The 16,902-nt window shown below is 38.6% G+C and overlaps 1 protein-coding gene across 9 annotated transcripts in view; it reads right to left on the reverse strand.

Annotated features, from left to right (window-relative positions):
* Positions 1-16,902, reverse strand: part of RGS7 (regulator of G protein signaling 7) — a 501,339-nt gene that overhangs the window by 23,827 nt on the left and 460,610 nt on the right. For all 9 annotated transcript variants that reach the window (XM_044762807.2, XM_044762806.2, XM_070501516.1 and 6 more), the window contains 5 exons: positions 12,149-12,247; positions 10,037-10,098; positions 8,752-8,862; positions 7,358-7,483; positions 2,523-2,709 (listed from right to left, as the gene is read on the reverse strand). In XM_044762807.2, the coding sequence (XP_044618742.1) occupies positions 2,523-2,709; positions 7,358-7,483; positions 8,752-8,862; positions 10,037-10,098; positions 12,149-12,247 (585 nt within the window). The remainder of the gene's footprint in view (positions 1-2,522; positions 2,710-7,357; positions 7,484-8,751; positions 8,863-10,036; positions 10,099-12,148; positions 12,248-16,902) is intronic.

Genomic DNA, 16,902 nt, shown 5'->3' on the forward strand with positions numbered 1-16,902 from the left:
CGTTTTTTTTTTACTCGTTCAGAGACAGAATAGGTAAATATTTAACAATGCAATCCTAATCAGTCTGCAATGTTCTATTTTGAAGATGAATATTGGTAGACAAAGAAGTAAAAAAAAAAACCAAAGTATTCATCCAATTCAGTGTTGTTGACCCAATCCAGAGAGATTCTGCTCTGGCGTACTGCATCTCAAGGGAAAGGAAACACTCCTCGGTCTTTCTAGTCCAGTGAAATATAAGTTAAATGTAGAATTTTGAAGTATTTGAGAGTGTCCTGGATTTCCCAATCTGTTCTAGTTTGGAGAAAATATTTATTTTAAGAAATGACTCAGTTTCCCTGAGACTCTAAGAGTTCTTCTCGGTGCATCTCCAAGAGTACGGTGCCTCTGGAACTGTGTCAGAATTTGTGGGTGGGAAAGCAGAGCAATGCCTTGTTTTGGAGTCAAGCATTTTGGGAATTCAGATCCAATCTTGCTCAAGATCTCCCACTTACAAACATGTAAATTTAGACCAGTTTATTCATCTCTCTGAGTCTAAATCTTCTCATCTATAAAAGAGAGTTGTTGTGAGGATTAAAGAAATGATAAATGTTCAGCAAAGTGCAGAGGTGTGCATAACAGGAGCTCAAACATACTTGAGTATATGCCAGGTACCCTTCAAAGTGCTTGCTTGTATTAGTTGATTTAAGCCTCCCCAAACCTCAACGAGGTTGGTGACCATTATTATATACATTTTTAAATGAGAAGAAACTGAGGCACAGAGAAGTGAAGTACTTGCAAGAGGTCACAGAGCAGAGCTCAGACTAGAACCCAGGCCATCTGGCTCCAGAATCTGTTTTCTTTACCAATACATAATGTCTTTTCTCAGACAACGGCAGGAATTTCTGTTCTTATATATATATATATATATATATATATTTTTTTTTTTTTTTTTTTTTTTTTTGAGGAAGATTAGCCCTGAGCTAACTGCTGCCAGTCCTCCTCTTTTCTGCTGAGGAAGCCTGGCCCTGAGCTAACATCTATGCCCACCTTCCTCTACTTTATACGTGGGACGCCTTCCACAGCATGGTGTGCCACGTGGTGCCATGTCCACACCCGGGATCTGAACCGGCGAACATCGGGCCGCTGAGAAGTGGAACTTGCGAACTTAAGCGCTGTGCCACTGGGCGGGCCCCTCTATTCTTATATTTTTGAAGACAGGGTTAAAAAACCTACAAAAAACTGGAGTTAAGTATCTGAGCTTAATTTAAAAAGAAACCTATGGTCAGGTGGTAATGTTTTCCATAGAATATTTTTCAGTGACATAGATAACAAGGAAATGTTCTTTTTGAGACTTCAGGAAGGTCGTTGAAAACATTTTACATTGCCAGCTCTAGAAACATGTTTGAAATTTTATCTTGAAATGAAAGACAGATAAATCAGCAGAGAAGTAAGGCACAGTGCCAGAATTTTCATACTGTCCTCTCTCATGTGCCCCACAGGATGTAAGTATTTCCACACGGAAGACCAGGGACGAGCCGGGGAGAAAGGGTGTCTGTTAGCTGTTTTAAGCTGCGTTAGTTTTCTACACGGTGGCTCGTTTCTTCAAACCCAAACCAAGGAGGAATGTATTTTCCACCAAGAATGAAAATAAGGAAGGATGTTTGTGTACTTCATTCTTCAGCTTCTATATTTTACTTTAGTAACCTTGTTATTTAAAAAACAAGATACTTTCTGGAACTAATATTTTTCTCTAAAAGAGATTTAAGAAATTATGAAGTATGCATGTTCTGATTTAAAAGCCAGTTTCAACACACCAGTAGGACATAATATCCTCTCATTGTAAGTTTATTTTTCTTCCTGAGCACAATATTTTTTTTAGAGAAAGTGGAAATTCAAATTGTTTCTATGGAGGCAATTATGTCCAGTGTGAGGAAAACAGCACTTAAAAATTTGTCTTAGGAAGTTAGTATCTTAACAATTTCCCTTTTGTTTTCTTTTCGTAAACTAAAAAAATTGACCTGGAAAGTTAACAAATGCCTGAATCTACGATTTCATTTTATCCTCAGAGACAAAACTGGTTTCAATTTGACATCACTTTAAACTAATCTAGTTTAGTTCTGACTATTTGTAATAACGAGTAATTTACTGTGTCAGAATCTTAGAATCTCCATATTGGAAGACACCTTAAAGGTTTCAAATATGTGTTACCGAGGTGAGGCCATCCTTGGATAAGTGTTTGCTCACATACTGGGTGACAAGCATAGTAGAAAATGAAGTAGAAGTTTACAAATATTTCAAATATTCCCCTTCAAGAAATTTCCATGTAAAAACATTCAGATTTACACAACATTCCCATGCTTTCAACACTGCTCACTTTCAAGTGTCTCTGTTCTCTTCTAGGGCAGAGTTATTTTACATATGGTTACCTACACCGAAAACATTAGGCACAGCTGCAATTGCAATCAAAAGAAAATGAAAGCATCTCAAACGGCAACTTCCTAGGAGCACATTTGTGACAGTGCAAGGCCCACCTCTGTACCAACCTGCGCATCTTCGAATGTGTATCGTCCGGGCTCCTTCACATTCTGCGTGGTTTTGTCATAGCTCTTAGAATCCAAGTTAATGGCACTGGGGGCACCTGGCGCCAGAAATTCTTGCCATATTTCCTGAACTCGGGAGGGGACCTCTCTGATAGGTCTTTTCTTCAGGTCCTCCACTGCCAGCCAGAATCTATGCAAAACATGACACCACGAGTTTACTCCAATGCCTCATAATCTGAAAATTCTTATAAGATTCTCTGATTGTAAAACTCACGGTGATGAATAATAACAAACCCACTTTCTCTAAGGGCTTCCAAGACCAGGCCTTTGCTAATTTCTTCATTAGTTGTATTCAAAGATATAAAATCTTTCAGAAGGTAATATCAAAAACAGTCTCTTTTAAGTGGTTGCTGTTAAAAGCATATCTGCCACAACCCCGATTCTATACAACCCTTATCTCTCCTGAAGCCAAGCAGAACTGCTGAAGAAGCGTCTCTCAGAAAAGACGTTTCAGGGCAATGAGGGTGAGTGACACAAAGCATCTGATCGGGGGGATAAAGGAGCACATTATACTGTATTCTTTCGATCTTTTGTCCATTTGAGCTATGAGTGTTAGTATGGAGAGGATTTTCTGCTCTCCCTGACGAGAGGATTACAGCGAAGCTTTACTGGAATGAAAGAGGCCTGGATACAAGATCAGAAAAGGCCTGAGCTGGAGAAATCAGGGCACGTAACTAATTTTAGGCTATTTAATTTGGTTATGGAATGACAGAAGCAGCAAGCTTTCACATGCAACTCTTTGAAAGGCTTAAATTTGCAGAGGCATCATAGAAATTCAGAAGCTCTGGAAAAAATAAATATACCCTGGCTTACTTCTAAATATATAAACATATTTTATACACTTCTGTATAGAGCATATATGCTAAGAGGAAGGAACACCAGAACCTGATATCAGCAAAAAGCAAAGTCTAATAGTAAGGGGCCACGTAGCATTTATGGGTTTCATTTCTTTCAATCTCACTCTATTATACCTTTTTGGTTAGACCTAGAAATAATGTGGAAAAGATAAATATGTATATCATAATAGTTTGTTAAAACAAAAAATACTTTAAAAGGAACTACTGGGTCTACGTTGTCCTCATCAGGGACTGTTATCACTCTAATGGTAGATGTGACCAAGGAATGGAGAAGATGACCACAGAGACGAAGATGCTAGAGAGTCTTAAGAGATGTACAAGGTGATAAGCAGTACCTTCATAACTATTAAGCTCTAGCTTGGGCATTAATGAAAGGTCAGAAATAAGTAATGAAGCATTTGAACTAGAATAAGAATATCAAACACAACTCAGTCTAGCGATTTCCCGGTTTCTAGATGTCATTCTCCTGTAGATATATGGAAGAGTGGATAATCCAATTTGGACAGCGCTTTAAACATGAAATTACCATTATGGCTTTCAGAAGGGAAGGCTAAGACCATTTTCTCCTAAAATACAGATTTCAACACTGTGCAATCTAAAAGGAATGCCATGTGCAATCTGAGGGAGCGTAAGTGTTGTAATTAATGCTCATTCAATTTCATCCCAGTACGCTTCCACACTTCAATCAAAAGAATGGCTCTGCTCTCAAAGAACTGGTAGAAAAAGTGATACACCATTCAAATGGCCACAATACAAGGAAGCACGTGAGGGACTCAAGAAATAGCACAAACTGGACAGTCTGGAAATGCAGAGTAGGATAGAGCCCTTCTGCTGGGGCTCTGGGCTGGAAAAGGGAGTCTAGAAAAGCTGTTACAGATGTAGTGACATCTTAAGTGGACTTGGAAATACAGATAAAATATGAACGGCTTGAGGAGGCCATAGTAACACCTACACTAATACGTAAGTGCAGGCACTGTTCTAAGCGATTTGTTTATATTAACTCATGCAGTCCCTTCAACTGTATAGAGTATGTGCTATTATTTCCTCCATTTTAGAGAAGAGGAGCCTGGGGATACGAAGATTAAGTTACTTAAGGTGGCCCACCATAAGTGGCAATACTGGGGTTTGCCCCGGATGATTTGCAGCAGACAACATGCTCATAACCACGCCCTCAAATGCCTCCCTAAGAGCATCGGTGCCTTTCTTAACCTCAGCATTGTAATAACCGTTGTAATAGCTTAGCAGAATGGAAAGGGCCACCCCACTTATTATGCGGGAATATATATTATATTATATTTGGAAGTGTCTTCATGTCTCTGAACCTCAATTTCTTCATCAGTAAAATGGGATGATAATGTCTATCTCACTGGGTTTCCATTAGACTAAATGAGATAAATTACGCAAAGGGAACTTTGGAAGTGTCTGACATTTTTAGGCACTCAACCATAAAAATCATGTTATTACATTTACTTAGTCCTCACATTAAGCTATGTGCTTTACCTGAAAAAGGAGGGAGCAAAAACAGCAATGGAGAGCGGGGGCTCTATTTGAGGCATAAATACTTTTCAATAGCAGTGTTTCTTGACTTTTTTTCCTGTCTTAACACTTGAAGAAAATGCTCCTACGAGCGCGGCACTTCCACCAGCAGCAGGTGCTTAGAGGGCTGATGTTTAGACTAGATGTCTGGAGACTTACTTAAGAGCCGTTAGCTGTCAGCTAACTGGACCATCTTGTCTCCCTCAGTCTGTGTCACTAGATACCTAGGCAGAAGCAGGCAGGCGCAGATTTGGGGAGGAGTGGACAGTAGCTTGGTATCGGTTTAATAGAAAGCCTAGGATGCTGATTATTACCAATCTGACTAGGACAAGATGCTTAATTTCTCCAATACATATTTTGCTTCTCTGTAAAGTGGGGCAAGAATATTTACACATTTCTGTTGTGATAATTAGATGTGTGATAATCAGAAAAATGAATACAAAATATAGCGCAGCATACTTACAAAAGTAGGGGATATAAAGCATATTACGGCATATAGCAGGTGTTCAAGAATTATATCCATATCTTTCTATCTATCTATCTATCTGTCTATCTATCTACCTGTCTATGTATCTGTCTATCTGTCTACCTATCTATCATCTATCTATCTACCTATCTGTCTATCTATCTTTCTATCCTCTATGTACTATCTATCTATCTATCTTTTAGGGAAACATATAATAGGCATGTCGTAGATACTCAAGAACTGTATATATGTGTATATACACGAAATCTGTACTATTTATTATACGTAATTACTTAGCAGGGAAACTAGTGTGGCACAGCGTTATCGAGATAAGAAACGGCTGAGGCTTGATCTAGTAAGGCAGCAGTGATTCAATTTATTCATGAAACAGAGCTTGCACATGCTCTTCCCTCTGACCGGAAGCTTCTTGCCTCTTCCTTTTCCGCCTGTTGTCTCCTTGTCACCCAGGTCTCAGGCCAGAAGCCATTTCCCCCAGGATGCCTTTGCTGATCTCCAGCTCCGGGTTGGCCAGCCCTCTGTACTTCTCCGATGCAAACACCCGTCATTTTGTGTTGTGATCTGTTTTCTTCTCTGTATTTACCACTAGATGTAATTTTAATGAGATGGGAACCATTTTTATTTGGTTGGGTGATACTGGTGAGGCTCATTACTTGTTTATTTCTTCATCATGATACCCATGATATTAGCATTTTTTCAAAAACTTAGAAAATTAGAGGGAACTCTACCTCTGCATCCACTAAAAGGCTAAAAAATCCTTTATCTCTGCTTTTAAAAATGCATTCTTGTACTCAATAACTGATGAGGGGTCCTCAATATAGGAAATGTTATTTAACAGGCCCAATAAAAATGTTTAGCAGCTGTGGATCTTGTGAAAGCCCTGTTGAGAAGGGTTCCCATAAGCTTGAGAGAATAGGGAGCTCCATCCCAATAAGCCATGATAAGCACGCATAGATAATTCTCTTCTTCCAGGTTCTGTCTGTGGTCATCTTGCTTAATCCATGGGACATCTGCCAAAGTTCTACATATTTCCAAATGGTTTGGTATGTGACACTACTTGGCACTGCTTAGTTCCAATGAAAATAAACGAATGCCGAGACCTTTCCGGAGATGAATTTCACAGGACTGCCTAAGTCTTGGGAAGGCAAATTAGGGTATCGTGTTTCAGAAGAATAATGAATGAAAGAGCTCATGGAAAAACAGTTTTATGTAGTGGAAAGTTATCACTCACTTCAATGATCTTAAACAGAGCCATTAAAATCTATTCCAGTGTCTCACATTTAAAAATTCAATTTCCAGGTGCCTCAAGTTAGAAAAATTTCAAAAATATGTTAGGATGATGTTTACAACAGATGGGCAGACAGTGCACCCCTCCCTTACTAACAGCTCAATGCCGCGCTGCTCTCGGATGCCCTGAGGCTGCGTTTTAATGTGCAAAGTCAATGAGCTACTCCCATGGTTTTGTCCAAGTTATTTGACATGAGCATCCAATCTCTTTTTCTAGATCTTACTTGAGAAGTGATATGCAAAGACCTATATTGGTAAATAGGTGATATTTTAATTTACCTGCATAAACATAATTGGCTATTCCCACTCTGCCAAACCTGAGTCTAAGTATTACATTACACTTCTTTATGGAGTCCTTTTCAAATGCACCAAATTTATTTGGTTAAAAGATCAAGAGACAGTGTAAAAATAATCCCTTATAAGGAATTGATAATGTTGGACAGGCTTTGCCTCGGTTACCTTTCTCTCCTCCACCAAGTGGCAGAAATTCAGTGGTTTCAGATCATCATTGTGATGTTGGGGGAGAGTAATTGGTCTATTAAGTCCAAAGTAACCAGACACATCACAGGTAGGTCTCCTGGTTTACAGTGTAAGAGCTGAACAACACGTCTTACCTTAAGTTTTCTGAGCTGAATTCTGACTCTAGAAATTTAAGGAACTGTTCTCTCCCAACTGGGTCTTTCAATGCTTCATCCATGCCAAAACCCCATCGTTTTACCCTCTGCTGGCTTGGTTCTTTGCTATAGGAGATAGAACAAAGTCAGATACATTCCTTTCATTACAAGTCCCATTTTCTGCTATTACATTTCCCCTCAAAATTATATATGCCTTGAAATTCCCATCTTCAACTTATCTTTCAGGAAAAAAACCATTCTCATTAATGGCTTCACATGAAATTGTAGTAAGGTATAAGTTAGGCATTGATAATAAAGTGCAATGTTTCTTGAACATTAGGTGCTACGTGCTCTAGATGGGTTCGCACTTTTAGTTTTTTCTGCCACTTTATGAGATAGATGCTGTATAATTTTCATTTTATGGATGAAGAAATCGAGGTGTAAGGAAGGTTATAACTTGCCACTGTCAGACAGGTAATGAAGGGCAATATTCCAGACATTCTGACCCCAGAACCCAATCTCTTAATCACCACACAATGCAATCTCGTGCTGTGTCATACTGGGGGAAAACGCATTGGGAACCAAAAGGCCTAATCCTAGTTTATGACTCTGCCATTGATTAAATGTGTGACCTAATCTTGGCCGAGTCACAACATTTGGGGGTTCCAGCTTCCTCATCTATAAAATCTAGAACTTAAGGATGAATGGTTCTGCTCTTGTCAAGCATTTACGAACCACTGGATGTATGTAAAAGAAAGAAAAGGTCACGAATGTAGTCTAGAGAAGGGCTAAAGAATACCAACCTCTCACTCTGTGAAGTGATATGCAGTGATCTTTTTATGAATCTGACAACGCTGATGATCTAATTTTTCACTTTTATAGCTCATGGAAGAAATCAGGGAGGCTTAAACTGTGCTTTGGTTTTCTTAAGAAGTCAGTCTCTTGTCCATTTTTCTTAGGGTGTTTATAATAAGTCCACTCTGTGTTAAAATTGAGTTTATAAAGGCATACCTGTATTGGGCTTAAGTAAGTATGAATTTAGCATTCGTTTTACTTGAATACATGGGTCTTTGTGGCTATGTGGATTTTCAAGGAAGCTAAAAACAATGAGCTAAATTTCAAGAACTGAAGTTCTCAACTCCGATTAGTCTTCCCAGAAACATTTCACCTCCAATTTTGTGCCAGTCCTTCTGGAAATGCAAATCTTAATACAAATGCAAATACCTACATTTCAAAAACCATTACCCTGAGCAAGGACTTTATATCACGGGCTAATGTAGGTACAGAGTAAAATCACCTTTAAAATGACAATTAATCAGGTATAGGATTCTTCTTCTTTCACCTGGACTCTGAAATAGGTGAAATATTTGGAAGGAAAAGAAAATGTCACTTACCTTGCTTCAAGTTCCCAGAAGGTAGTATCATCCGACAGCCATGGGTTAGAAGGGTCAGGTGGCACAAGAAATGGGTCATATTCTAAATACTGTTCCGTGTAACTTAGCAGACTAGAGAGAAAAAACATTTTCATCTTCCTTAGTTTTCTGGCTGACGTTATACCCAGTCCAAGGTAGGGGACAGAATCTAAAAAGGTCTGGCCAAAGAATGCTTTCTTGTTTATAGAATGAAATCCAATGGCAGCTTGCAAGTTTCAATAACTTACATGCATCAGCTTATTGTGTTTCTTGGCAGACAGATGTGGCTGAGGATTCCATCTCTCTCCATGCCTAAGCTATATGAGTCAATATCCCTCCGTTAAAATGAAGCAAAATGTAAGAGGTCAGTGTGTGAAGGGCAGTGCTAAGGGTCAGTTCCAATCCTTGGTCAACCAGTCCACCCACAGCTGAACTGATTTAAGCCAACTTGGAGAATAGATTAAAAGGGAACTTTTATCAAAAGTATTTACAGAAATAAGAGAAAAGAAGAATCACTGACAAAGGTTTTTGTTGTTGTTGTTAGGAAGATTGTCCCTGAGCTAAAATCTGTGTCAGTCTTCCTCTATTTTGTATGTGGGATGCTGCCACAGCATGGCTTGATGAACGGTGTGTAGATCCATGCCCAGGATGTGAACCCATGAACCCCGGGTGACTGAAGCGGAGCTCACAAGCTTAACCACTACACCACTGGACCAGCCCTGACAAAAATATATATTTTTTAAAAAAAGAGAGAGAGGAGAGGAAAGAAGTTGAGAGTTAGGATTTGGCAATGCCCCAAAGTGACGAACAAGAATGCCATTAAGAACAGATTTAAATGAAGAAAAGGAAAATATGTAAAATCTCAGTTTAATTCAAATTCTGAAGTCATGCAGTAGCTGAGTAATGTGAATGTTAAGATGAATTTGCAGAGGCTCTAAGTTGCCAAAAGGGAATCTGGTAAGCTAAAAGTTTCATTTCTCCCAGCAGGAGTGAAAAGATTCAACTCTTCAGAATGGTCTTCTGTATCTGATTCTGGTGGCACAAGGATTGGACCACTAGAGATTTAAGACAATAATGATCATTGTGTCATTTAAGCTACAACACAAGAGGTCTTTGAAACTTTTCTATGTACAGAAAACAAAAACAAAATATTTCTTATGAGGTTCCAATTATTTATCTTAGCTCCCCTCCCAACAGGTCTCTTACCATTTTTAACACATTTGTCATAAAATATTTTTCATTTATATAGAAATCTTGAAATACTTACCTATCAGCAACTTTTGACATTTTTAACCGATGTCTATCTAACTGTATTTGCCAATATTTTATCTGAAAAGAGAGGTAAAGAAGAAGTTACATACGCAATGACCTTCTCACAGTTTTCTACTCTAAATTCTGATAGACTGGGCAATTCTAAACAAGAATATGTTGTAAGTCAGTAGAATTCAAAAATTTCAAAATCTATAAAAAAATCAAACCAGAGGGATCTGAAAGAGTCAACAAAAAATTAAAATCTGTTTGAATGTAAACATAAGGAATATCACTTTAGAACAGCAATGAACTCGAACATTCTGTGTGGTTTAATAAAATGTAACTTTAAAGTATTATAGAGATTTTAAACATTTATTCATGGTGAATAACCAAATCAGAATCACATTTACCTCTCAAGTATTGAATTCAGAAAATAAATTTATTCACTATTTGTTACCATAATTTCAAAATAAACCCTGCTTCCTAATAATATCCCAACAAGGCATCAATGCTATATGTTTTGAGAATAATTTTATCAACATTTCAGGACAAATACTCACATGAACATAATCACAAATGGAAAACTTTAATTTAAAACTCTCTAACTGCTTTTCCTTCGTGGTGATTATAAGTATACTAGAAAAGTATGTATTACACTATTGATAAACTATTTTCCTATAAAATATTAGGGGAAAAGAATGGGAAAAGACTCATGACTGAACCAACCAAGAGATTTAACTATTATTTGATATGAGACTAGTGTTTGCTTTGAAATATTACTTGAAGACAAAACTACTGTTCAATTGGTGAAAAAAAGAAGTGATATTGATCAATTGGAGAAAAAAGAAGCAATATATACCATGACTGCATACCAGTATTGATAATGGCAAACTTCGAGAGACTTCCAGAGATCAGTGCAGTCATACCTTGCTTAATGATGGGGATATGTTCTGAGAAATACATCGTTCGGTGATTTTGCCCTTGTGAGAACATCACAGAGTGTACCGAAGGGGAACAAAATGTGCCACCCCAGAATGTGTCTCTTTAACGTGAGGATTATTTTAGGCTGATTATTTTTAAGAAACCAAAGACCCAGAAAGTTTTTCTTGTTACCTGCTCCTTAATTGCCTAAAAGAATTCAGTTAAAAAAACCTGTCTGAGAAAGTGAGCTGTCGCATTAGCATAACATGAACTAGGTGGTGGACAGGGAGGAACCTAGAATAGCCTGCGGGTTGGGCTCCCCTCTATGTTCTTCTGTTTCTGTGGCCAAACACTTGTTTTCCAAACGTTTGCACCTTTTCACTTCCCTGTGAATTGCCTTCCTTCCCTTTGAAGTCCTTGACCCTCCCTACCCCAAATATCTTTCATCTTTAGCTGAAGATGATATTTAAGGTGAAGGCTTTGGCCATTTTGGTGAGTTATGTGGTATTCCTGGGTTTCTCCCACGTATACATGTTATTGAACTTTTGTTTATTTTTGTCTTGTTAATGTCTCATGTCACTTTAATTCTTGGACCAGCCGGAAGAACCTAGAAGGGTGGTGGAAAATTTCTTCCTCCCCTGCAGTACTTACACAAACCTAGACAGTATAGCCTACGACACACCTAGGCTATATGCTACTAATCTTATGGCACCACCGTCATCCATGCGGTCCATCATTAACAGAAACGTCATTATATGGCACATGACTGTACTATAGAAACAAGGATAAGAACTCTTTTGTAAAGATCATGTCAGATTGTTGGGTATGGAAAACGTGTGACTCAATGTCACTGAGCTCTTGTCTTTTCATTTTTTAAGACAGAGTTCTGGTGTACAAAATAACTCTTGATAATGGAGGCATTAATAAATCAGTGTATGTGACTTTTAAAAATTGGTTAGGAGGAAAAGGATTGGAGGAATTAAAGAATGAAGAGTTTTGAAAACCATCTCCATATATTGATACATTTTCAAGTGACTACATATCTTAACATTAGACAATTACATTACCTTTTAATTGTAAATCTCCTATATGAGAAAGCCAACCATACAAATAATTTTTAAAAATACCTGCTATCAACATTCGCCATCTGGTTTTCATTGCTACTTCTCTGCGAACCACTAATTGTTCATTTTATAGGTTGACCCACCTGTTGTTGTAACTCATCTTCTGTGGGAGCTTTAGTTTCTGGCGTGGGTGTGTGGGTAGGACTGTGACTTCTAATATCATTTTGTAAACCATAGACAGACTACAGAAAAATAAAAAAGAAATATGTTACAATGAACATCATATGCAGTCACAGACTTCCTAAAAGGTAATTTTGTGTTATATGGTCAGAAAGGTAGCTCAAAGCTTTGCAGCATATTTGATTAAGCTTCTTATCAAAATTCAAAAGGCACTGCTATCATAAATATTGTATGAATGTAAAATAGAAGCACTGCTCTTTGAAAAAAATATGTGGTTAGATTATTAATGTTGACAGAATCATTGATTATACGGAGAGAACACTGTAAGTGTGATAATAAAATCTGGGGATGGGCTGACCGTATGAAGCTGGGGAATGACAACACCAGTTGTCATCACTTAATGACATCACTTAAATCAACACTTAATGAGTATTGATTTCAGAATAAAAAGAGGTAGATACAGAATACAATAAAAACTTAATAAACTGAAAGAAGATAAAAGTAACCTGATCCTTACATAGGAAAGGAACGGAGTACTGAGGAGAGAGACTAGGTTAAGAATTCCATTGCTGTTTGGTCTCCGATGGTGTGACCAAGGACACCTCAGAGTGCTCCTACTTTCCCATCTCAGCGTGGTCTGTTTACTGCACAATACCAGCCTTGCTGTTGGTGCCATTTGCAAACATCAGCGAGCCCAAAGATTTCACGTATCTTTGGAATTCTTGATGCCCCATTGTTTCTTTACTATTTTGTCAAAAGATCAAACCTACTATTTAGGAACACTCTTTTTGAGAAGGCTCATTGCTTAGTAAGTATAAATAAAGATCTTGGAACTTAATGAGACAAAAAACCCATCCCCAACTGAGGCTGAGACATCCAACATGTCAACTCAGAGGAGAGGCCAAATTGCTTTCTCTTTAATATCAAAGTATTATTACTTTAAAATAAAGATTTTAACATGTGCTATTGAGCACTTTTTCTTTGGACATGAGGATGAAGGATGAGGATGTAACAGAAGTGCATGAGCTCACAAAATTAAAGTTACCAGGTAGGTTTGGAAAGAAACTCTTGAAATCAGAAGAGGGGAGGTCCTGATGCTTAACGGAGCCAAGTTTCAGGCCTATCACCAACCTTACCAGTATCTCTAAATTCAAACGTGTTTTGTTCCTGACCTATTTTCACTTGGGCCCTATCTCTGCTTAATGTCAACCTCTTGGCTCTACGCCTGGGCTCTTTGGACTCGGTTTTCCCCCCTTGTGTCTCCCCATTAATTGATTCTTAGCCTTTCCTTAACAGATTTTGACTTGGGTTTAACCTATCTGAACCATCCAATTCAGACTGTCTTTGGTAGGTCCTTCAATCTCCCCTCACTTGCCCCAGCTTCAACCTCTTGGAACTCAGTTCCCGTCACTGGGCTTCCATCTGACCCAGGAGTGGCACATACGCTATGCGTTAATTATTAACAGGACTAAACTGAGGGGCTTGAACTTTCTCTTTTCTATCTTTCACAGATTCAACATGTATTGAACACCTACGATATGCTGGATATAGCGTTAAGAATTAGGGATACAGTAGTAAACAACGACAGACATGCTCCCCCTCCATTGGAACTCGCAACCTAGTGGAAGGGAAACACATTACACAAACAACCACACAAATAAATATGTGATTAAAACTGTCATAAATATTAGGAAAGAAAAAAATAGCAAGAGCAGAGGGCCTGGAGTATATAAATTAAGGAGACAATTTCCACTGAAGGAACAGAAATGTCCTACATGGACTCCTACTCCTAACATTTGAACTTCATTAAATGAAATAACCTTCTGAGCTGTGACATACCAGTAGAGGTTGCTTTTCAAAAATTAGGCAAGTGAAATATGACCAATTATGCCCAAACTGTACTTTTCAATGTCTGCTATTTTTTCAGTTGTATCGTACTAATTTTGGATAAAGAAAATAAAAAGACTCTAAAGCTTGAACTTTCCATTTACACTTACTTTTCTTTAAGTACTTAAAGTTCTTTAATAAGAATCTATAGTTCATGTAATAAATGCTTATAAGACAAGATAGATGACAGTTTTAACAGTAAGTATTTTGGTTAAGATTAAAAAGAATTAACAAGATTGCTAGAAAAATACCATGGATTATGGTGTCATAGAGGTAAGATGATCCGTAAGTTATCGTCTATCTCTAGATTGCTAGATTGAACATTCGTGCATTCACATGGGCTTCAGGAAGTGCCATGTAAGTCCCAAATTCCTGGGGGCATCGTGTCAGGTGGCCTCCAGCAGCCTGGCTCTGGGCTCTGAGGGGGCTGTGGAGTTCCCATTTTTTGTCTTACACACAAATAAACATCGGGAGTTCTCTCTTCCACCGGTCAGGAGCTGTGCATTTCCTGAGGACCGCTGATAGCTTTTAACTTTGATTCTTGGCTAGAGTGAAAATAGCCATGAATAATGCAATTTTTTGTCCAGAGCTCCTTTTATGGACAAAGCAGGTAAGGAAATCGAACCAATTTTGGCATACAAGTTATGAGGATGATTTGCAATGTAAAAAGCTTTGCAGTCTTTAGAAAAAGGAAATGTATTAAAATATTGGCACAAGGTGGGTGGAATAGAGCTGGCAACAGGGAGGACGAGAGAGGAAGAGGAATGGAATTATCTGAATGTCTTAAGATTTGCAGCTGGGGAAAAAATCAAGTTAACTAATTTGGATCCATTTTGAATTTTAATAACAAAACTAATTACTAAATCAAGATGCTGTGACTTGATTAATGCATTCTTTTATTCCCCATGGTGCCTAGATCAGCACTTTTCATACACAGTATCATCCAAACAAATACTGGACAGGCTACTCATTAAATAAAACGGACTTGACTTTCTACATAAATCTGTTACCGTGTGATTTTCCTTCATATTTTAGAAGTGATCTAAGGAAAATTCTCTCATATTTTGTTTTGGCAGGGGGAGGGGGCTTTAAAATGGAAACTTTCTATCTCTGGAATTTTTCTGACTGGTGATGGTGGGGAATATTTCTCTTTCCTCTGGATCGCTCAGCTCAACCAGAGAATAGATTGTGACCGTGTCTGGTGCCACATGGAGGTGCCAGTACAGAGAGAGACCACAGAGACTGGCGGGGGACTGACAGAGCTGCGACGGTGTTCAAGCCCCTGGCTGTAGTCAGACCCAGGGTCAGCTCTGCCCCTGCCTATTTCCAAGGTTTCACGATATTCTCCTGTTTATTCAATCTGGTTCGAGCAGAGTTTCTGTTGCCTGCGACTCTACTGTACTTCTTAGTTCAAACACTCATGTTACTCTAGCATATGAGTAGTTCACCCTGTCATGTAACACAATTAAAACTTAAATTTACACATTTTGCCTATGGAAATGCCAATCTTTTTATGTATAAACAGCTATAGCCACTGCATTACTACCAGGAAAAATAGCCATCTAATCATGAATTTGCCAACTGTTTTTCCAGGATAGGCACATTTGCTGCTTAAAATATTAAGTGCGATAGTGTGCACATGAAGGTGACAGAGGACAGAGAGAGAGACGGGAAACAGTCCACTGTCGTTCTGAAATAGGGGTTCTGAGGCGACAGGAAACAGTGCAAAGCAGGAGTTCAGTTGCATTTGCACATATGTGTTTGTCAGATTCCTCAGGTCTGCGTTGTGTTAGGATCCCCCCACTGTTCTCACGTAGAGGGGTCCAACCTGAGATCGTTAATTCTATGTGTCGACTTGGTTGGGCCACAGTGCTCAGATATTTGATGAAACATTATTCTGGGTGCTTCTATGAGGATGTTTTTGATGAGATTAACATGTAAATCAGTGGACTTTGAGTAAAGCAGATTGCTCTCCATAATGTGGGTGGGCCTCATCCAATCAGTCTGAATGGAGCAAAAAGACAGACTTCCTCCAAGCAAGGGGGAATTCTGTCAGCAGATGGCAGTTAATCCCTGGGGCTCCAGCCTGCTGGCCTACCCCATCAGATTTTGGTCTTGCCAAGCCTCTGCAATCATGGGAGCCAATTCCTTAGAATAAATCTCTCTCTCTCTCCATCCTGTTGGCTCTGTTTCTCTACAGAACCCTGGATAGTACACGGCCTGACCCATTATGGTTAACATTTTGGAAACAGACTGAAGAAAGTAAGGCACTCAGTGTCCCTTACTTTTTGCCAAGATTAGGCCGATTTCTTTCTGGCTCTGTTACATTATCATCCTTCATAGGGACTGGAGGCAATAGAGATTGCTTATTTTTTTTTGTACTTTAGTAAAGACAGATTTTAAAAGATTTAAAAATTGACTCATCCAAAATTCTTAAAAATATTTCAAATCAGATAGACTTCTAAGCCTTCTCTTCACATATTTGGTAGACATGTTTGAAATTCAACAATTAAATATAACATTCCAATGCCTGATATTCTTCAGGTATATATGCTTGTTTATTGGGTTAGGGGTTTAGTGGTCCTTTGTTCTTGTTATGATGTAATATCACAAGAAATATCATTACTGCTGAATCCTAAAGAGATGAACATCAGCTCTCTAGCTAAGGGCAGTATCTGTTTTCAAAGATGAAGCAGGGGCCAGGGGCTCTGCCCCCTTACCAGCATCAGTGTAAGACAGAAGGGGATCACACAGCTAAGAGAAGGAGCAACGGGCGCGGCCCAGCTCACAGCAGAAGGCAAAGGCAGTTTCCAGAGGTGGTCGGCTGACC

This window comes from Equus asinus, chromosome 30 (genome assembly GCF_041296235.1).
Source record: "Equus asinus isolate D_3611 breed Donkey chromosome 30, EquAss-T2T_v2, whole genome shotgun sequence".
Classification (NCBI taxonomy): Eukaryota; Metazoa; Chordata; class Mammalia; order Perissodactyla; family Equidae; genus Equus; species Equus asinus.